The sequence below is a fragment of the Brachionichthys hirsutus genome, unplaced genomic scaffold, assembly GCF_040956055.1.
Source record: "Brachionichthys hirsutus isolate HB-005 unplaced genomic scaffold, CSIRO-AGI_Bhir_v1 contig_1421, whole genome shotgun sequence".
NCBI classification, from domain to species: Eukaryota; Metazoa; Chordata; class Actinopteri; order Lophiiformes; family Brachionichthyidae; genus Brachionichthys; species Brachionichthys hirsutus.
In genome coordinates this window covers 119,266-142,431 of record NW_027180334.1, presented here as the reverse complement: position 1 = coordinate 142,431, position 23,166 = coordinate 119,266, and the positions used below count along the sequence as shown (strand labels likewise).

Here is a 23,166-nt window from a genome sequence, read left to right as displayed (position 1 = left end):
TGTATCCAGAAAAGGTTCAATCACAGAGAGACCGGTTATAATTTGAGAGGAACTCACAAATATCAAAAAAGAGAAGCTAGAACAAACACTAAATGCAGATCCATCTCAATTAGAGGAGTACATTTATGGAATAGCCTGGATGGCACATTAAAGAACTCGACAACAGTACAATCATTTAAGAAAAGGTTTAAATCCAATGTAATTAGGGGTTATGCAACGCTAAACATCTAAACTCTGTCTGTTTTCCATTTTGTTTTTTTGCTATCATGCAAGGTGCCACCTGCTCAACAGGAGTGATGACCATTGACACAACCCACACACATCAAAAAAACGGCAGTGAGAGTTAATCGAGTCTCAGCGTGCTGCTCAACGACACCGGAATCAAACCACCAACCTTCCAATAAGTAGACGACTACTCTGCCTCCTGAGTCACAGCCGACTCTCTCCTGGAGCGGTGCTTTGTGTGTCAGAGCCACTGTTGCTTTTTAAAATCCTCTTTGTGGGAGCCAGCAAAAGCTTGCCATCCATTACTAAAGAAAAGATGGCTCTGTTTGATAGCTGGTGTCGACCCCGTGGTCATCGTTTAAATCATTAGCGTACAGAAAGCCATTTCAATTTGTTCTAGATGACCTCTTTGGGGGCTGTTTTGACAGCGCAGACCCTGGATGTGTGGCAAGGATTAAGAAATGTGCGCTCTGCAGGGTGTGCTAATTTACTATCTGGACCGTTGCAAATTGAACTTCTCTCTGCTTTTGTCCACCCAGGGAAGTGATCACATGAGAAGTTTTTTCCAGCAATGTATTGCCTTGTAAGTTTCCTCCATTTCCCTGCTGTTTTTTATTTAAACAGGCCATTTCACAAATTTACTTTGGCCAGAATTTAAAATGAGCATATCGTCCACGACTAAAATACTGTATGTCAAAAAACAATAAATACAAATTTCACACATAAAAAATGTACATTCCAAAGCCCATCCTTCCTTCACTGAATGCAGTTTATACTTTACGGACTTTATAAAACATTGTTTCATTGCTCCTCTTTGGGAATAGTTGAGATTGGTCAGTCCACATACAAACACATAAATTGATTTTAAATAAATGAATAAATAAATAAATGTTGCCTCAGAGCACTGCTACTAAATATATTCCCGTTTTTAGACAACAGGTGTTGTGCCTTTCCTTTTGCTTTTGCTGCCAGTAGTCTACTATTATGAAATTATTTGCGCAATAATAAAGTTGCTATGCTGGCAAGTGGCAACTCCATTGCGCCACCTGAAATGATAATTTTCCAATCCTATGCCATTTTACACCAGTAGAGTCTGCACACGAGCAACTGCCGAGAGACCGAGGCCTCTGTTGAAACAGCAAGGCAGTGAATAATGCCTTTTAAGGGCATGAGCCTTTTTTGAATGCTCTGGGATGGGTGTGTTGCACTGTAACTAAGTGGATGCACCCACAGCGACAGCTGAATGTGGAGATGAAGGTGAAGCAATCTGCCCACATCAAAGTAAGCAAACTCCTGTAAACAGGATATCGGTTGTGAATCATTGTAGGCAGCGTGAGGTGAATGACAAAACTTAAAGATCATTTGTGAATGTGAGGGGGTTTTTTTTGGATTGCATTAAAGTGAATCCAAATTTATATGTAATTCGTCCTGAAGGTGAAAGAAATGACCCTGAATTTATGGTCGAGATGGTTCTGCAGCCTCTGAGGAGCACTTTACCTCCCCTAAAATGAATCAACATATGTGTACACTTTTTTGCCATGAGGTATTGATTCCAAATTGATCCACTGCTGAAAAAGATATCATGCAACTCTTTCAAACACTGATCAGTTCGAAAGATAAATTTCACTGCTTATCTCATACCGAACGCTTGCACAACAGTTTGCATAATATTGCGAGACAGGATTTTATAGCTATGAAAAGTTATTACAGCAGTTGACATTTTATTTTTTTAATAGAATTGTAAATTATAACATGGCGTGACAGTAGCAAGTAATGGCAAGTGGTTGGAATGTTTCAATCAGAAAACATTTAGCGACGGAAAACATGGAAGATGAAAAATGTTTCCTTTTGATCGTGCAGTAAGGTGTTCAGTCTCTTTATAATGCTGTATCCTAGGAATTTGAGTTCAGCAGCTATAAAACCTTCAGGTGTCATCATATCACTTTACAATCTCAGTCTCTGTCTCTCGCTACTTTCAATCTATTTCCTACGTTGTTTTATTTTTTTACTTCTGTTTTAAGCTGGTATAAAGAGGAGCAGGTAGTACACAAGTTTCACAGTTATATAAATGTTAAAGTTGTTCCAATAAGAACATAAATTTTCATTGCTTACGGAACTGTGGGATTAAATGTGTTCACTCCTTTGTTCAGCTGTCAGCGAGTTGAGACTTGAGATGTGAGTCTTGTTAGTTCTTCTTTTCTCTTCCCTTTACACACTATCACTCCTCTCAGTTCTATCCCTATATGGTAAAAGTTGTACTTCAGACTGACTCAACAGGAAATCCACCATGATCTGAATGGCAAGTTTTAAAACGAAAACTTAGTTCAGATGCAAAGAAAATTCCAATGATCCCAACTTTGATTTCTGAAGACACAATGAGATGCCAGGTTTTAACATAAAGGGGACCTGATGCTTATCACAAGGTGCGCTGTGTTTTTCTTAGGTGTTTCTTAAAAAATAAAACAACACTTGAGAGTTTATATGCACTCTTATTCTATACCTGAGTGTTTTACATGTGTGTACATAAGGATTTCAATAAGGCAGATGCTCCTCTGAGACTGAGGTGCTTTTATTAGGTCTTTTCTTTTTGCTTATTGCTCATTTTTGCACACACCATAATGTGTGCCATCTCAGGCTTCAGCTGAACTGCATCTTTCTTAACTGCAATAAAACATTCATTTAGAATTGTGTGACTTTGTTAATGGCTGTCAAATACAACTAGGCTGCACTTGGAGAGTGCAAACTTCCACTGTGCAGCTCAGTATATCCACCTTGTCATTGGATCTGTGATAGTTTTTTTTATAATGGTGCTATTCTTCAGGTTTTAACTCAATAATGCTTGAAGGTACAAATTTGACCTACTGGTACCTGGATCAGTGCCGACTGCAATTTTATTTTAGGGGCAAATCTGTACTAATATTAATATTATTTGTTATTTCACAGTAGTGAATTTGTTATGAACCCGTTAGCTTCAAATATTATAAATATAATTAAAGAAGTGTTGTTGAAAGGATCCAAATGAAGTTAACATGCAACCGGATCACATTTTTACGTGCTTTGATAAAAGGAACTCGTGTGAGTTCCCATCAAGATTCAACAAACCAAATAAAAATTTCAGCCTTAGCTTATACCTATCAGTGTTGGATCACTCTCTCGTTAACCAATATCTTAATTTACTGGGATGTAACTAAGTCTGTTCTTTCAGTAAGTGCTATTAAAATCCAAATGCACCCTCATTTTTTAGTGTAAATGCCTGTGCAAAGAGGCAGTTGACCTTATGGCTACAGAGACAGTGTAATTTGAAAATTGGAGCAGGTTCAATAAATGAATAACCATTTTATTGGGGGTCACTGATCCATCCAGAAGAGAGAGAGTTATAGTCTAATTAACATTATGGTGGACTCTTCAGTGCACAGTACTTAAGTAATTGCAGTGAATCAAAATATTACTACATGGACAGTAGTTCTTGGGACTGGATGATCATAAAGTAAAATCATATCAAATATTGTCTGACAGACAGAGAGAATGCACAAGGAGCAACTTGTGTTGCCTTCAGCTATTCTAATGCGATGCGGGTGATTAATGCTGCTCTGAATTTAGAGTGGTGCCCACATGAAGACATGGCCGTAATGGCCAAATGGTGCCCAGTCTAGTCCGGGGTACTTGGATGAGAGACGCAGGCCTGGTAATCCTGATGCTATCAGCTTTTCCAATGGAACCCCAGCATGGCTGTAATGATGGAGGCATAAACTCGGAGTTAATTTCGAATTATGTTGAGGTGAAATACCCTGAGCCGTGTTTAGCTGCTAATGTTAGCAATAATACTCTCATATAATATGCTTCATTTCCAACTCCTATTCAATTTGAAGAACGCAATATTGAATTTGACATACTCTTATTTAAGGAATATCTTTCGATATTGAGAGCCCTGGTATATTAACGAGCTTCTTTGATTGCGAGAACATTTAGTGAAAAACACAGCCCTCTCTTCGCAATACCTGTTTCTTTGTTATCTTACATTTGGGAGGGAAGACCTCTGGCGGGGCTAACATGATGGTGTTGCTGATATAAACCAATAACAGGCTGGCATCACAGCAAACAGACATGGGCTTGGATTTACAGTGTCAGTGCTCTCATTCGGGGTGGAAGAATGACGTCGCCCTCAGCTCGTTAGAGACAATGGCATGTCTGTGCCAACACTGAAGTCCTGGCAGACAGCAGCTAAGAACTGACCCGTTCTCACATTCCTGCTTTATTGTTTTCTCTTTGGCCTGGAAGAATCTGAATAGAGACCCCCCCCCCCCCCCCCCCCCCAACCCAAATTTGCTTTGCTAAATGTGGAAATTTAAATCTCCAAGCCCCTTTTTGTCCTTTTTGACCTTCCTATTGCCTCTCTAGCTCTGACCCTCCTTACCCAGTTGAGGTAATGATGAAACGCTATTCACATGTGTCTGTCTTTTTTTTCCTCAACGCCCTTCCAATTTACACCCTCTGGATAGAAAGAAACAACCCAGAAAAGTGCAAGCAACTAAAGGTAAATATTTGGGAGGTAAGATTGGTGGTGTATTAGGATTAATTAAAACATATGGGGAACAATTTTCAATCGGTGTTAATTGTCTTTATGTCTGCTGTTTGAATGTCATTTTCAAACTCTGAAATTTAGAAGTGCTCCTTTGTGTTGATCACTGTTCTGAGGAATGCAGGAAGGGTCTGATAGTCCTTCCTTAGATGCTCCAACATGTCTTGTATGCTCTCTCTCTCTCGCTCTCTCTCTTCCACAAAAACAGATTGGGTAAAGGGCACATTAGGACTTATGTTGTCTGGAGCTGTCAGGACATGTACGCCACATTGACAAATCTCAAAAGTTGTGAATTTTAATTCAATCTGTCAAGAGGTGTATTTTTTGCCAAGTAAGAGCTGATTACAATTTAAGGCAAATCAGGAATGATTTCATCAATGATAGGGGATTTATTTTTCAAATGGCATAAAAAAATATATAAGATCTATAAAAAATAAAAAAATAAAAATGTTTAAAAAACAAAAGGGTCAAAGTATTGCTTAATTTTGGATGATGTCGATTCAAGACAAGCAATGTCTAAAAATGTATGTTAGTAGGAAGCATCAAATTCGTTTTCTTCCATAACCTTTCTATATAGCATTCATATTTATCATGATTCTACCTCACAGATTATTTCAGTTTCAAGTCCTTATAGAATCTACAGTCTTACCTAATCTCTAATATTATCTAATCGTGGTGTAAACATGAGCGACACAGATGGTACATTGAGAAGCAGAATTACCACCCGTACGTAAAACACTAATCCGTGATCAACAATGGCTGCAGGATTTTCTCTGGAGAGGATTGTTCAGGTCTGAGTGACAAAGTAGTTGCCAGATGTGTGTGACAGCTTTCAAGTTCAACATGTGTTCAAACGCTTGTGGTTAAGTTAAGTGTGACTCACTTCTTGCAGCTTGGAGATCTAAAAGTCTCGACAGTCCAGACACATTTACAAGACCCACTGTGACAGTTAGCACAGTCCGCAGTCCAGACGAAGTAAACACTTTTCTTATGACCATTCTATTCAGACTTTATTCTCAGTTCAACTGTGATCCAGGAAAACGGCCGCTGAAGAACAGCCAATACATCAATGGAAAACCAGTCACCCCTGACAACTAAACTATCTTACACACTTGTGTCGCGATATTAAATTTCAGCCTTTTTCGCTCACTTTCTCACAGTGAACGATCCAGGGCCTCAATGCTACCTGTCTGCTGTCCTATCAGACACACACACACACTAAATGGAGTCATGTTTGACCATTGACTGTGTCATGCTGACATCATTAATCCAGTCATCTGGCAGCTGCAGCAGAATCAGGAGCGGCTGGTGACGGTCCAGACAGCAGCTCTTACTCATGATTAAATACAATAAAATTCCTTTTTAAATTCCAACTCAAATTTTGGCTATAATGAGTTTAGTTCAGTTTGTGTCTCCCTTTGTGGGGCACCATCAGCTGTTTGACTGGCTGTTAGGTTAACCTTTGACCTATGACTGAGTGGTTTCATACACATAAGCAGATGTCCATTTCTTTATTGGGTAAAATGTTAAACGTTCACCGATTTCAGTGTCCAAGTCAAGTCAAACCCTAATGAGACACCCAAATAGTTTTTGTTTCATGTCCTTACATCTGGAGTATTACCTCATCGAGATGACTATTAATGGTCATGCAATCATTATGTCATGTGATGCAGAGAGACACAAAAGAGACCTTGAGAAACAGATTTTGGAAAAAAGCCATGAGTTTTTATTTTGAAATGAATCAACTTTTGCCCACTGGGCTCCTTGACTTTTTTTCTCTCTTTTTTCTGCCAAATGTCCAAAATAACAATGCTCTTAAAAATAAAATCAAAAGGCAAAGGTTCAGGTAAAATTCAATTCATCTCAAAGAAAGGTACAAGTGAAATCCTACTTTTGTGCAGAGGGGATTTTTGGGAGGGTTGAATCCAAACATAGCTGTTGGGCTACAGATGAAGTGGTTGGCTAAATATATTCTTGCCATTACAACTCGAGCTTCATGCCGAAGGATACTTGTAACAAAAAATGGAGATCTTTTCCTCCAGGAGGTACAGTGTAACTCAACTAAGAACATGCTCTGTTGGCAAACGCGGGTAAAGAGCTTCATTTCAAAAATGGGACATCTATCCTCACCCTTGAACTAATTCTTAAAACTTGATTCATGATAAGAATATGGCGATTGAGGCAAAACCCTTCCATATTTTCCACGTCCTCATTTAATTGATTTTTTCTTAGTCAACAGTGCTAAAGCCTGGATGTAAATTAATAACGCTCATCTGCTGCCGAGCTGAGATGAAGATCAGTGTGAGATGATGATGCACAGCACAGTAGAAAACCAACCATGAGCTGGACGGGGAGAGGGCAGAGCATCACAGAAAAGAGTCTGATCCATTAGTATTCATGCACTTGCTTTTTCATCAGTCATTCTAGAACTCAAACAGTGGACAGATACAGAGTATAAACAGAACCGTGCTTGTCTACTGCTGGGGTACATTTTTGGGCCAGATCCAGTAATTAAAGGAATAGTTCAACACGTTGGGGCATGTTGCTTTGGCGTGATGGTAGAGAGATGGGCGGGTCAACGCCACTCTTAGCAATGCTCATTCAGTACGAAGGCCTTAGCCTAGCATAAAGAAAACAGCTACCCTGTGTCTGTCAAAGGAATAAAGGTTCAAAAATGCCTGAAGTTAATTAACATGTAAATACATTCATACAAGATCAGTGATTTACTAACTTCTCCACTTGTTTTACTTTGATTTTTGTATGGAAAAAAAAAAAAAAAAGACTTAACAATGCTAATTATGGCAATTCTGAGGTTCTCAATCACATAAAAGCGATAAAGCATACTCGCTTAAAATAGAGGAGCGTAAAATCTCCAAGAACAGAAAGCTGCTCTTTAACAGTACAGGGTCATACTCAAACTACGGGCTTAACAATTGACCCGCACACCAATGAAGCCTCAAAAACTGCTTCGGCACGTGGAGATCACGAACCCTGGAGATCATGAACCCTGGGTTAAAAGACAAGAAGTTGGAGGGGATTTTTTTTAATGAAAAAAACACATGAGCAAGAAGGACAGAAGCAATTACTGAGGGCCGCCACATTAACTAACATGTGTGTTATATGCGAGTAGATATTGGTGTGATAATCCTTTAATAGTTATTACAAGTGCATAATATGCGGTTTGGTTTAATTGCACCCCGGCATGAAACCGGCCATTGGCACAAAAAAGGTTGGGGGATCACTGTTATAGATATAATATAATTTAATATAATGTCAACAAATTAAGACAACTTGAAATGCATGGATGCAATTTGAAATGTTCTAGGTACAGAAACGGATGCTAGCAGGTACAGCAACCAAGCAGCTCCATAAGTGTTGTAAGAATAGCTTAAATATAAGCCCTAATGTAGACATGATCCTTTTTGAGATGCACCGAAAGTGATGCGCCTTGGCTGCTTTATAGTTTGATGGTACAATTATGCTTGGTGCATGCATTTTCCTTTCCTAATGAGCCCCCTCTGTGCCGTCTCTCCCTCTCCCCAAGCGGTAGCATCCTGGCTCACTCCCCATCCTCAAAAAGACCTGATCCCAAAACCCAAACCCTTCCAGTTGACTGTGGCACTTTCTCTACTCAGCTTGAGCGTCATAATTGGATCCACCCGACTTCTTCAGTTCCAAACGGATGGAGTCCTCATCCAGTTCCTTCTGGTCATTGAATGAGAACTCCTTGGCAAAGTTCTGCAGAATGAAAAACAAATAAAGACTGATTTAAATGGAGAGAACAAAAAGCATCAATATAATTATTTCAGGTGGAATCTTGTTTCCACAGAATCCATGATCTATTCCTCACAAAACAAGTACCTTTATAATTCAGTACCAAATGTTGGTTCCATGAGTGTCTCCTTAATGGCCTTTCACAAATCTTAAACGTACCTTTTAATAGTGTTAAATAGTCCATGATTTACGAGATGAGGCGTTGCTTGCTATATTGGTACGGCTAATAGGAAGTCTTACTCCATTACTGGCTACATTTCCATCATGTCTGCTACTACTGCTTTGCCATGATGTCTCAGAGCCTTCCTCATTTGATTTGTGGCTTGTTTTTTTACCACTATATTATCCTCATACATTTACTGGTGAAATAGTCTGAGTTGTTTTTTTAATCCCTTTGTCCCGGTGCCTGTGTAATCACTCAGTTTTCCCAAAGGGACTATTACTGCTTTGCACTAATTTACTCTCATGATGGCAGCCATTATTTATTTATTTTAATTGCTCTTCTCTCCACATGCAATCCCGCAGGTCTCTGACCTGCACTATCTCTTTAACCAAGGCTCTGTCGGTGGTGATCTTGGCGAGCTGCATCCCAACGATCCCTTTGCCGATCCAGGTGATGAAAGTGAACTTGGCTCGTTTGCTCATGGCATCTCCAGTCATGATCCGTACAAAGCCGTACAAACGACAATCATCTGTGGGATAAGAATATGAAAGACTGAATACATATTAATGGTGCTTTCAGGTTTTATTTACACCCACGTTTATAATATGCATGTATTGGAAATAAGGTGCATTTAAAACTGCACATTTTCTTCTTTTTCTGCTCAGCGTTGCCGGTCTGGTGCAGCACAGATAGAAAATAAGGTTTTCTTTTTGAGTGATGGCGTGTGTGTGTGTTGAACACAGAAATATTCCGTGACTAAATGAGTCAAATGTTTTCTGAGACTTCCAGTAGCAGCACAGATCTCCCCAGTGACCACATCCGCCATCGTCTTGGACGTCCACCTCTGAAATAACTCTAAAATATGTGTCTGTTCAAATGAAACAATCCGGTCAAGACACATTAGTCCAGCGGGACGACCTGCTACCAGACATGTAATGAGAATACATGCAACGCCGCTCATAGACAGAGCCCAACTATAAGGGCTCATTCAGGTTGGGATCCAGAGTACGCTTCCAGTTATCAGACACCAATGGTTACATTTCCAGAAACGCTGCGCTCATATTCCATGTTCTTAGCTTCCAATTAAACATTTGGTCTGTCAGAAAGATTATATCCCGTCACATTCATCACGAAAAACATCCCTACTGGCTTAGGAACACACTAAATCTGGTTCTAATGACTGACCACTCGCAGAAGGAATGCAACTCAATCAAGAAACGGAATACAAGTCGTTGTGCAGCGCTGGGCCCAATGCAGCAGCGCACCACCGACTGACCGGGCCAATCGGTTTCACGCTCGCGTTTAGGGTGCGTTCGCGCTTGTAGTTTGGGGCGGTCGGGTTCACGCTTGTTTGAATGAACTGCACTGGCAGAGCAATCACACCACAGTTTGTTTTAATGGAACCAAGCTTGCCGAGTGTGAACACGCCCTTAAAGCTCCACCAGGAAACACAGGAGAGCAGCATTATAAATTCTGGGAAGGCTTTGACAATGATAAACGACTTGGCAGTAACGGTCGAAGGTACGGCGGATCAACTGCACCTTGTTTAGGAGTTTTTTTTACATCATTTTTTTTTATGAACCCGTTGAAGCGGCTGATAGAAGCATTCCAGGCATGAGAGAGCAGCGGCGTTAATCGGTTCAGCAGCGCTAGCAGAAAACAGCCGCCGTCATGGGCCTAATCAGACAAACCCACGAAGGACATCGCTGGTTTCAACATCTCGCCTCCAGCAAAAACAATAACATGGAACTCAGAGTGAATCCTGGTCTTATTCCTCCTCGCCACTGTGGGGTTCCAGAGAGGAACTACGACAAACAACGAACCCGACCCCGCTGCTGCACACTTCCTCTCTTTACCGTATTCTTCCTGATTTGTCTTCCCCCTTTAAAGGAACGCCGACTCAGTCGGCATCCGCTCGACGATGACGATACAGCAGAAATACTTGTTGGGAGAGACTTTGTTCTGTGTAGCTTCAGTTGTGGTGAGTTGTGTCTCTCTCAGGACATGGTAGCCCCCCCCCCCGCGACACAGCCTGAAACCAGAGCCGTCTCCTGTGAACAGTATCAGTATCACAGACTGTTACCCGAGGACAAATCTGGTCTTGTTTTTATTTTCGCTTTGAACTGGTGTCCCCAGAGGATGATCCCTAATGATTCCGGTGTCATCGCCGGTCACATCATAACTCATTATTTCAAAAACTAATGTTGATAATAAACTATTCTGAAAAATAAAACTGATTCCAACTTCTTATTGAGGGGCATATGATCATTTATAACACGAGCTATTGCAGCATCTCTTTACACTGATCCAAGATGACAACAGAATTCACATATTTTTCTTGCAAAAAGTGGATGAGATTTAAAAAAAAAATAAAAAATACTCCAACACTATCAGTCGGCATTATCTGCTCCTCCTCCTCGGGGTACAACTACACTACGGAAACTAAGACCACAGATAGAAGGATGCCGACTGAATTATTGTAAATGACAGGGATTCGTTAAATATTTCAACATGCAAAAGCGAACTCATCATTGTCAGGAAGTAAAGACAGTACAGCCCTGAGGCAGTTCGGTTTGAAGAAAGACGCAACAGGAACAAAAAAAAAAAAAAACCACACCCAACATCTGAGCAGACATTTTTCGCCAGAGGGCACAAAAAAAGAGAGGAACGTAACATTCAGAGACAGATTTTCTTCATCCCATCGGCAGCCATTCGTTACATCGGCTCGATTGGAAACATCTTCTTTATCGTTGTAGCTATCGACTTCCTTTTGTGAGGATTAAAACAAGTTCCCTGCAAAGTGAATGACTCCTCATCGTACTGAATACACAGCAGGCCCGACTCCTCGCTAAAGACACAACGGCGTACATTATGGTAGGACTCGTCCACAGCATGTCGCTCCTTTGAACCAGAGGTGTGTCCGGTGGAAACGTTTAACTTCCCATCACACCTGTGGCGATGGAACCCAACGTGCTCGCGTGAACCGTTTCACCTTGTTAAAATCAAGAACAGGATACTGTAAAACGCATTATAAAATGTAGTGTGCACGGTTTAAGTGCTTTGACAGTGCGCACACACACACACACACACACACACACAAACACAAGGGCTCAAGGCCAGAGGGGGGCGGAGCAGGGTCTTAAAAGATTAGTGTCCTGCAGAGAGGTGCAGGACACGCAGAGCACAGAACTAGACCAGCAGCAGGGAGGCAAGTATCGTCCATACGTCACCATGGTAACGTCTGGTTTTAAAAAAAAACGACAGATGCAGATTTAGAAATAAAAGCTACTATTTTTTTTTTTACCTGTGCACAACTTCTTGAACTCCTCAAAGTCAGCCCCGAGTCCCGCAGGCACGATGGTGGAGTCGTCGTATTTAAAAGCAGCCCTGGAAGATGCAGAATTACAAACATTATCGGATCAATCGGTCTCGGGAGTCACAACAAGCATTCCTCGGACGCCCATAGCTGCTATATACACAGGACAAAGGGAACTATTGCTGCCCTGCTGGGCTGGGATGCGAACATAAAACAGCATAAAGATGAGACAGGCTGCGTGGATTTAAAGCAGCGGTTACTAACAAAGCAGGAAACTGTTCACATCATGCGAACGCTTCAGGATTTTCACGGCTGTGTTTTGGATCGAAGTGGATCCGGCAGGGCTTTCCGGTCACCGAATCTGATGGGTGACACAGAATTTGGTGTCGCACCGGCAAACCCAACCCACTAAAATGGCATTCTGACGCAGGACGCGTCGATTATTAACCATAGAGTTATTCTTAAATGGATCCCTGGTCTAAATAAAATGTCGTTTACTACAAAATGTCTTTTGAGATCGGCAGATTTGACAAAATAAAATAAAAAATAAACTTTCCCCAAAATGTCCGCTTGTAATTTTCACGCCCTTCTCCATAGAAAGGACGACGCCGTGGGTGGCATCGTTAGGAGGAGGCTGCGTGATTTTTAACATGTTTGGGATCAGATTTTTTTTTTTAAGGTCGTTTCTAAACGACATGGTGAGTTTTTCCACCTGAGCTCACACAAATAATAGCCGCATCGGAGAACGGGAGTTCGGCTCCACTTACCAGCTGTACTCCGTGCTGTCGTCTCTGACCTGGTTGTAAGCATCCATGCAAGCCTCTTTATCCACTTGTGTCATCGTTTTGTTTTGTTTGTTTTCCGGTGGGCCGGAATCAAAGTGTCGGAAGTGTCCGCGTTAAATCAGTCCAAATCGGGGAGAGCTAGCTAAAGCGGCTAACTTATATAGTTGATGCTAGGCCTGAACATCAAGAGAACTACAACCGATAACGTTATAGATTAGGCTGCGATCCCAAAAATCACGACCACCGCCTCGGGAACGACCGAGCCAGTGACACCTAACGGGAAACGGCGGCTCCGTTCATTTCCTGTACGTTACTCCTCAATGGGCGTTGGTGATGTAGGAGAGAGAACAGCAGCGCCCCGACGCCGGATTTACCTTCACTGTCAGTGGGCGGCGGGCGCGGGAACCGACGTCAGCGTGGCGACCAACACTCAACTCGTTGTTCCGGCATGCACTTTCAAAATAAGATGCACAGCAATGAATTAATCGAACTGGCAAATCAATGTTAGTAGAACAATATTTAGATAATGAATATGTCGTGTTTTATATTCTAACTATTTAATATTTAGTTCAAAATTATTCAAATGTACAAAATACTGTAGTGATATTATATCTATACTAATGCTATGGTAATTTAAAAGCACATGATTTATCGCCCAATCTGGAAATAAACTCTCCACTTTAAAGTTAGTTGTGCATCTATATGTGTGGCTTGAGTATGAGAACAATTATTGATAGAGAAATGTCCAAGATGTCTACATGCAACTAATTCCACATCACCCCTCCCTTGTTAAACACACTGGGGAGAAAATGACTAATATTATTCCTGGGGATACATAATCCGGAATCTGTCATTGGCACACTAGAAAGATAGAGGCAGGTTCACCATTCCACACTAACCAGTGTAGACGAGGATTAGCGACAGACTGCCTGTGTCCAGATTGAAAATGTGTAGTGACCAATCAATATATCAATCTGCTGCACCTCAGAAACAGGTTTGAGAAAGAGCCCTGGCCCTTAAAATTTATTTGAGACATTTTTTTATTCAGAATGCAATAAAAATAAATACACTTCCGGTCTTGGTTGTGTAGAATTCTGCAACTTGACAGAGCCCGACGCAGTGGATGAAATCCACTAATTTTGTCTCCGTCCTTTAATTTTCTTCCACGCGTGCCATTCCATTTATGACCTTTTAATAGAAGTGTCCAAATACTTTAGTGTATTTAATAAAAAGTAACATCCCTTTCTTCTGATTTCTTTTACATTTAGATATGCAGTTTGCTGCCGCACTCGTAGCAATTACAGTGCATAAAGGCAAATGTGGCTTCTACACGCTTAGAATTGAACACAAGCTGGGGCCATGGAACAACGTGCACGGGCTCTGGCGGGGGCGGATGGTTGCGTGTGTGTGTGTGCGTCCTTCGTAAAGTACCAGGCTGATCCGTAAAGCAGGCAGGCTGCACAGAGGTCAGACGCGCCCCCCCCAACCCCCCCTCCAGATGGGAGTCCGCAGCTTCCACCGGCTCGACTGCTGAAACCGACACCGACAACACCTGCCCAGCCCCGGATTCAAGGTTATCTGTTCCTGCATTACACCGCCACCTACTGGATCTTCACCGAATCACACCCTGAGACAGTCGCTTTGTAGTGCAAGTTGGTTTCCTTGGTAAATGTTATATGAAAGTGCGTTTGACAGATTATTCTGCTTTATTGTATGGATACAGGCCAGTGCGTGCGTATATTTTCATATGAATAAAGGTTTTAACATTTTTACCTGTCTTGATACTCCTCGTTTAAACAGTTGTTTGAAGAATTTCCCTTTTTTACCTGGACATTATTGCTCTTGTCTAAGTTTTAGGGTTGAGGGTAATGCAATTTAATACTTTACAAATGCTGCGGTCGCAAGGTTTTGACGTAAATGGATTTATTTTGAACAAAGGATTTTATTTTGAACGTCTAAACCGGAAGTTTCCTTATTTATTCCGGCTAGCTAGGAATATGCTACATTGTGCAGCACTGTTTCTAAGTCCATTAAGCCATGTGTGTACCGTGTGTATGTGTGTTTCTGCAGAATAGATTACGTTACCAGAGTTCGTTTCATTAATTAAACGGATCGATTTGTCTCGTCGCGTGTTGATCGATGCCGCTGATTATCCCCCTAATGCCAAACAGCATTCAGTCCGTTTGAAACCAGATTTCTTCTGCTTCGCCAAATGTAAGCACTAATCACTTTACATATCTAAGTGACTAAACTTAAAATATATTATCGTCGTGTACGTGTGTGCGTGTGTGCGCGCGCGCTGTGGGGACCGAACCTCTTCACAGCATAGAATGATGATGTGTGTGCGTGTGCGGGTGTGTGTGCGTGTGTCTTTAGATGATCCCTGTCTGAGGGGACATGATGATGGACAATGGCGAGCCCAGCCTTGTGCGTCGGGCCTATCGGATCAGCGACTCGGCCAAGGTCGGTGTGTGTTTGTGTGTGTTTGTGTGTTTGTGTGCAGATGAGCCCAAATCAAGATGAGAATTTTTGATTAAAATTGTGTTTATCTGGCCAGAGGTTCAGATGCACAGCACAGCTAGAAGCCCCCCCCCCCCATTCAAAACTTCACAAAGTCTATAACTTTCACCGGACAATTCAAATGTACCATGTAATTCATAGCTTTCTCAGATGTTAAACAGACGGTAAATCGGAGTAGACTTAATGTGGCGTAGGTTTTCTATGCCAGATTCCCGCCTTGTGCGTCCTCGTCAGCGGCCGAGCAGCAACTAGAACGTGCATAGAAGATCCGTGTCATCGGTAGACATTCTTCTTCTATGATCCTTTTGATCAACTCAAATCATTTTTGCAAACAGAATTTTGGACTGTGAGAAAAAAAAAAACACTGCTCTCCCGTGAAGTTCCATAAACTGGATGCCATTCATTGTGTTTTGTGGATTTGTGTCAAAGGTGTTCCACTGGGTGGATCAATCTGTGGAAGTGCTGCAGGGCCTCAATGGACAGCGGGAGCGCGGACAGTTCTGTGACGTCATCCTGGTGGCCGACGACCAGCGGGTCCCGGCTCACCGAGCTTTGCTGGCTATTTGCAGCCCGTACTTCCATTCCATGTTCACTTTGGGCATGAGGGAGGAGCGCCAGCAGGAGGTTCTAGATAGTTCCATATGTAGGGTCCAGATTGACACATAGACAGTAATAACGCTGTCATTCAGAGGCTTACACAGATTATTATTCATCTGCCTCTTGATTTCTCTGTATCGTTCCCGTCCTCTTTCTAGGTGGAGCTGGTTGGGTTGTCCTACATCGGGCTCGCCGCCGTGGTGGACTTCCTGTACAGCGGGGAGCTGCCACTGGATGGGGGTAATATTGACCATGTCCTGGAAGCTGCCCACCTCCTGCAGGTGAGAAACTGGGCTCCATTAAATCATTTGGACACTTATTCAGTGATGACATCACGCTACTGAGAGGGTCGTTCCTATATAGCATGCTTTAAACTGTTGCTCAGGTGTGGCGAGTTGTGGACTTCTGCTGCCAGTACCTGGAGCGGGAGGTGAGCGAGGAAAACTACCTGTACCTACAAGAGCTGGCGCTGCTCTACAGCCTGGAGCGACTCGACGCCTTTATTGATCACTTCATCCTCTCACGCTTTGCTACGCTCTCTTTCACCCCCAACTTTCTCCGGGGCATTCCTTTATGCAAACTCTCCTCCTACCTTTCCAGCAGTCAGGTAAACACTCTGCAATTTTCAAATGCTTTTTTTTTTGAGGGGGGGGGGGGCTCTTTGTGGAGGGTCGGTTCCTAAAAAGTCTTCTCTTCACTGCAGGTTCAACATGACAGTGAGCAGGCGCTACTTCGGGCCACGCTGCAGTGGCTCAGCCAGAGTCCTGAGCGGCCCGCCCACGCCAGACGGCTCCTCTCTAATGTCCGCTTCCCCCTGATGCCGATGGGAGACCTCGTGGGCCGGGTGCTGCCGGCGCTGCGGGCGCTGCATCCCGAGGGGGCTGCCTGTGAGACCCTGTTGGAGGAAGCTCTGGGGTACCACGCCAGGCCCAGCGCCCAGCCGCTCCTGCAAACAGGACGCACCAGCCTGAGGGGAGGGGAAGAGCGGCTGCTTTTGATAGGAGGAGAGGTACAGATGTGGATCTGTCCAGTAGTTTACTGACAAATGAGAAGTTTGCTCGTGATGTACTTGCTAGTACTCCTGTACCCTCCTGACTAGGGTTTGTCTTGATTTAATTGACTCAGACATGATTTGGAATGTACAGCAAAAATAACTTTGTGCTAACTCGCTTAAGTCGAATGTTTTTTTATATCTGGCATGTCACAATAACCTTTTCAACAGCACAAAAGTAAAAAGCCATGAGATTCTTGTCCTCTTAATTTGTATTTTCTAGGTTTCAGAACACGGAGAGGAGCTGAGCGCCAACGTTTGCCGGCTGGACGGCAAAACAGGAAGCTGGAAGGTGGAAACAGAGCTGCCGGCCCAGCGGAGCCACCACTGCCTGGCGGTTCTCGGGGGCTTTATCTTCGCTGCTGGTGGCAGCTCGTCCAGGGACATTGGTGGAGATGCTGCTTGTAACCTCCTGTACAGATACGACCCCCGCCACAATCAGTGGACCAGGGTACTGAACCAAATAGGCACTGCGGCCTTCTTTCACCTTTAGTTTTCACTTTACAAATGAAGCATAAATAGCAAACGCAAAACATGTCATCCCGTTTTTTTAGGGCGCTCCGATGAACCAGCAGAGAGTGGATTTTTATTTGGGGGCAGTTGAAGATTGCCTGATTGCTGTAGGTGGCAGGAATGAAACGGGAGCTTTGTCCTCTGTGGAGGTTTATCGCCCCGCTGAAGACTGCTGGTCTTTCGTGGCGGGCCTACCCAGGTAAATAATAATATAAATATGAAGTAAATAATGATAACTTTTCTTTTTTGTTGCACCAGATAATGTGCGATCATTAAATCTGCCCGGAGTAACATGACAATAAATCCCCTCATGAAATGGGGTTGCTGGTGGTGGTGGCTGATGTCTCTGCTGAGACTAATAAAATGAGGGGAAATAGTGAATTTATGAATACTCTGCTATATCTTTATCAAAATGTATTTCAGGAGAAATGATTTATTTCCTAGATTTTTTTTTATTTCGTCTTCTGTAGGTTTACTTACGGCCACGCTGGGACAGTTCACTGCGGCATTGTCTACATTTCTGGTGGTCATGACTACCAGATCGGCCCATACCGCCGGGACGTCCTGAGCTATGATCCATCGCGGGACAGTGACGTGTGGGTAGCGCGCCAGGCCATGTCCCAACCGCGGGGATGGCATTGCATGGCGTCCCTCGACCACCTCATCTACGCGATCGGGGGCAGCGATGACGACGCCGACACCACAGAACGCTTTGACATCCTGCAGGTGGAGTCCTACGACCCGCACAGTGGACAGTGGACCCAGATTGCACCACTGCTGCTGCCCAACAGCGAGGCAGGACTTGCAGTGTGGGCGGGGAGGATTTATGTGCTGGGTGGCTACAGCTGGGAGAAAATGTCATTCTCCAGAGCTACTCAGGTTTATAACCCCGACAAGGACTCATGGTCCAGGGGACCAGACGTGCCGAAACGCATCGCAGGGGCCTCAGCATGTGTGTGCACGGTGAGGCCGTCGCCCTGTCCGCAGAAGAAGATGGCGCACATAGTGAAATGAATGAAACACTCACATAATGACAGTGAAGCAGAACCTGAAGCATACATTTAAGATAAATCCAGTTATAGACTGATGTTTTGTTTATGTTTATAGGCACCAACTACGTATTAGGGGCTTGTATGTCCCTATGCTTGACATACTTGCCTGGGCTGTTCAAATAAAACCAAAGCCATTTGCCACATCGTCCTGTATGAAACCTTAAAGCACAAGTTCAAGAATCATTTTACAGTCAGGCTCTTTCAGACAATCCACTGCGCTAACATTATCTTAATCTAATTAACTACGGCTGGCGAAAGCCGGTAACAGTTGTCAAAACAACAGTCACAAACCAGTAAGCGCTGTCTTTCAGTGAACACAGTGGAATGGTATGATATACGAATTATATTTTTGAAGAAGCAGAATTCACCGAAATCAGCAGTTTTCCCCAGAAAACAGAGAAAGAGCTTTTTATACAGAGAAACGTTTCAAGCAGATCGCCGACTTTGACTTTTTACTTTAATGACACATCAAACATCTCAGCAGCTGTTTACTTCTAATAAAAACAATAACACTGAGAAGGAATTTTGAGCGTAACGAAAAAATTGTCGCGGATGCTTGAGTTGAAACTGTGGATAACTGGGGGTTTACTTACATGCTTTATTTCATGTTTATATAAAAATATATTATATTTTATTTTATATAAGTCACACCTGACTGAGTATAAGTCGCAGGGCCAGCCAACCTATGAAAAAAAGAGCGACTTATAGTCCGGAAAATACGGTAATAAAACATGTGGCCAGAAAGATGTCCTGGGGAAGGCGGCCCCACACTGGGGGACGGAGGAGAGGAGTTGCAAGGCAGTTCAACCAAACCCTTGACGTATACGTTTCAGGAGTGAAGATATGGATTGATTTGGACCTATATACGTTTAAAACATTCTATAATAATGTCTTGGACAGCACCAACACCAAACTGGCCCAGACACAGAAAGAACAGTCAGTAACCTAAAGAAAAACTACTCTCTGGTTATCACAAGCAGTGCATTGAAGAAAACCTTGTAAAATTTTCTTTTTTGTTTGTTTAATAAACACTCCCAAGACAGATATATTTCGTGAGTATTCTACATTCGATGTGCCTGTACGATCTGACCATGATCCTATACAGAGCACAACATATACAAATCTAAAAGCACGAGAATTTACACTAGTTCTTCATTTCATGTTTATAAAGCAAAAGCAAATCACAAACACACAATACAGAAAACTCTTCAAGCACCGTTTAAGAAGAGGCAAAGCTGAAATTAAAGCAACCATCACCAACCCAACCCACGGCAAATTGATTGCAGCCTCCAGTGATTTCCAGGCTCGACGCTGCTCACATGTAAACACACCTAGCCAATACGAGGTAATAGTACACATGATAATACTGCATAGAGGCTTAATCAGTGCTAACTTCGTGAGGTCGTACGGGTCTACGCCATTAATGACTGACGTTTTCGCGCCGTTGATAGAGTCTCTCTATAATCCGAGTCACTTTGTCTCGCTGCAAATAGGATAAAATAGTCGAAATTTGCGTTGCTTTCTTTCTAAGGAGCATTATCAGAGATGAATTTCTCCCAGTGTTTCTGCCACAGAGCCAGGGCTTCCTGTTGTTGCTTCAGAGTCAAAGAACTGTACCTGGAAGACAAGACAGGGAAACGTCACACGACGACTGCGTGCAAGCACAGTTTGTAACGCCTTCTCCGCTCAAGCTTACCTAATAGAGTTTATTGCCAGCTGTTTGAGGGAGCCTACGTTAGATCTAATCCCACCGAAGCCCACAAAAGCTTCGTAGAAATCATACGAGAGTCCAGAGGCACCGAACATAGCAGGGTCATCAGAACTAATGACTAGCGGGTGGTTCTCTGACATCAGTGAAGCCGCCGGATGGTTTCGCAGGTCTTTGACGAGCTTCATCACCTGCATGACGGCAAGGAATAAGATATTTGTTTACAAGATGCACACTTTAACTCGTAACACAATTTTGTTGTGGCTTATAGGGAAATGCTGTACCTGATTGGATATGGGACACACTTCCACAGCCACCCCTCTCTTCCTGGATAGAACTTTGGCAAATGGGTGGCGTTGCAGAGCGAAGCCGTGGCCAATACGAGATGTGTTAAACAAAAGGGCATCCAGCAGGTTCTGGTCAACCTCTGTGCCCTCAAGATCTTCACGTGACAGAGACATCAATGTGCGTGTTATATTGCAATGATTTTCATGACACAGTCGGGCTATTCTTAAATGATGCGATGCCCATGTATCGTCTGACTCACTTCTTGGTTAAGATCTGATTGATTAGGTTTCACGATGAATTGGAATATGGAAAGAGGAGCTCACCAGTCTCTCCAGCGTGGAAAAAGAAAGGAAGCGTCACCCCTCTCTCCGCTGGCAATGACAGGGCGTCTCTGAAGTACCACAGGGGTCTGCCGCTGTCTTCACGGCCCACCTGTACATGCGTTTCAGCAAACAGTTGTGCTTTTCAAATGATTCAATTGGAGACTTTGTCTTTGGAGTAAAATCAGAACTCTCACAGTTCAACCCGTCGCTGTTTATATAATAACTGCTGCTGATTCTCACCAAGTCAAAGCCAGCCATGATATCTGGGAAGTCTCTCCGTAGCTTCATTGCTGCCTCCACAACTCCGGTCATGACAGATATGTTTACTCCCCTGGAAAAAACACAATGTTGAATGGTGGCCAAGTGTGTACTTCTACTGTCTTCTAAAAAACAAACAAGTGATATTTAAACTATAAATTTCACCGTAGGTGAATTCAGGATAGTTACCGATGGATCGTGTAGATGATTCTCGCACCAAAGAAGTCTGGGTGTTCTGCTGTGAACTGTCTTGTCACATCCTGGTAGGTCTTCAGAGTCCAGGCTGTGTCATGAGTTGTGCCGTCCAACTCGTATATCTGAGCAGCAGAAACGCAACGGGGTCAATGATAATAACACAGATGAGTGGATGAACGGAACATACCAAACATGACATCGGTGTACCTCCGGAAGCAAAGCCCGCAGTTCCAAATACATGACGTTGTCCGTGTGAAACTCTGTGAGGCCTTGGTAGTAGTAGTCTCTGAACACGGGCGCGTAAGTGACCAGACCCAACATCATAAGGAAGGCTTGTTCAAACTTATTCCACACCACATCCTGGTTTGGATACGCCGCCTCTGGATCCTGCTCAGTGAAGAGCGTCAGGTTTCCCATGATGCTGCGAGTGAACATACTGTTAGATTACCTGCACGGGTTTCAATCTACTTATCACAGACAACATTTTCACTTAATAAAAGGTCTATTAAGCTTCCAACAATATTTTAATGGCACGCCGTCCAATCTGCAGTGATGAGCTCCCGCTTCACGATGACGACTCCGACTGAAAGTAAAACGTGATTCACCTGTTGTCTAGGTCTGTGGCGTTGACCATCTTGGCCCTGAGGCTTTCCAGCAGGGTCCAAGGGGAGCAGCGGTCCAGAGCCTTAGGATTTTGAGATGAGAAGATGAATCTGAAGGACTGGCTGTCGGTGAAACACGCGTAGCAATGGGGCCGATAGGTCACGTTCTTCACTAGCCACTCCACGCTAGTCATGGAGAAATCATGGACGTGGAGCGCTCCCCCTGTAATAAAGCACACAGATTATTTAGTATAAATCTCATTCAGCGTTCATTTAAAAATTGCACGACAAAAAAAAACCCACGCACCTTTAGGCATCTTTTGAAGCAAGCTGAAAATGGGACTGGCCCGGATGAGCCGCCTGGCGTTGAAGAAGTGCAAGGCGGGAGGGAAGTCTGCTCTCAGTATCTCCTCCCGCTTCACTTTAAGAAGAAGAGCGTCCAGCCGCTCCTCTGCCTCAGTCAGAACCATCTGCCCACCTGTCTGCATGGAGACCTCCAGCTGTATGAGGGCGTCCCTCTGTCTGGGGTCTGGGATGGACAGACCACCGGTCAAGCAGCACAAAAGCAGACAGGTAGCAGCCACCTGGGGGCGCTGTAGCAGCCCTGCCATGGTTCGGTGTGGGTGGGGGGGAGGGTCTCCTAAAAGAGGAAACAACTCACAGTTGTCAAGGGGGGATGCACGTGTAAAAAATAGCGTACAACTAACTAACAATGCGCACAACAAATTCTACCTTGTTTAATTATACATATAAATGTTCCGATGATTGCGTAATGCCAGTCTTTGTGCTTAACGGCATCGTTATAACTTTGACAGCAACGTAAAGACCGATTGATGAGGTTAACTCTGCTCTATTTACAACGCACGGTTCAATTTAAACGCGGCGGATCGACATTAAAAACTTACTTCTGTCGGAAACACGTTTCGTGTGTGATCAGAACGCTTTTATTGTTCCAACACCGTAACGACAATAACAAAGCGTACAGAAATGTCCACGCTTCCGTGCAAGACCGCACTTGGTGGTGCCTATCCCCGCTATGATTGGCTGAAACTTAAAGCGGATCATCATTTATTGGTGGCGTCAGCGTGACTCACTAAATACACTAAATCAAAATAAAGCAAAGACTTGATAATAATTTACATAAAACTACTATTCTATTCTATTATGGGCTGTTAATTCAATTAATTAAGTTAATTAAACACCTCATATGCAAAATA

The 23,166-nt window shown here is 43.3% G+C and overlaps 3 protein-coding genes across 3 annotated transcripts; 1 reads left to right on the top strand and 2 right to left on the bottom strand.

Moving 5' to 3' along the window:
* Nucleotides 1–6,507: 6,507 nt before the first annotated feature.
* On the bottom strand, nt 6,508–12,916 carry LOC137913550 (coactosin-like protein). The gene is made up of 4 exons (XM_068757194.1): nt 12,825–12,916; nt 12,046–12,128; nt 9,113–9,270; nt 6,508–8,542 (listed from the first exon to the last, which is right to left on the bottom strand). Exons 1-4 carry the CDS (start codon nt 12,896–12,898, stop codon nt 8,432–8,434), a joined length of 426 nt encoding a protein of 141 aa, XP_068613295.1. The 5' UTR covers nt 12,899–12,916; the 3' UTR covers nt 6,508–8,431.
* A 2,326-nt stretch (nt 12,917–15,242) lies between these two features.
* LOC137913547 (kelch-like protein 36) lies at nt 15,243–18,537 on the top strand. Its single transcript, XM_068757190.1, has 8 exons — nt 15,243–15,305; nt 15,792–15,986; nt 16,118–16,240; nt 16,345–16,566; nt 16,663–16,968; nt 17,234–17,461; nt 17,565–17,722; nt 17,994–18,537. Exons 1-8 carry the CDS (start codon nt 15,243–15,245, stop codon nt 18,535–18,537), a joined length of 1,839 nt encoding a protein of 612 aa, XP_068613291.1.
* A 1,053-nt stretch (nt 18,538–19,590) lies between these two features.
* Nucleotides 19,591–22,560, bottom strand: LOC137913552 (adenosine deaminase 2-A-like). Its single transcript, XM_068757196.1, has 9 exons — nt 22,257–22,560; nt 21,953–22,172; nt 21,555–21,768; nt 21,342–21,469; nt 21,135–21,225; nt 20,895–21,003; nt 20,568–20,725; nt 20,272–20,474; nt 19,591–20,192 (listed from the first exon to the last, which is right to left on the bottom strand). The coding sequence occupies exons 1-9, from the start codon at nt 22,558–22,560 to the stop codon at nt 20,102–20,104; spliced, it is 1,518 nt and encodes a 505-aa protein (XP_068613297.1). The 3' UTR covers nt 19,591–20,101.
* Nucleotides 22,561–23,166: the final 606 nt, after the last annotated feature.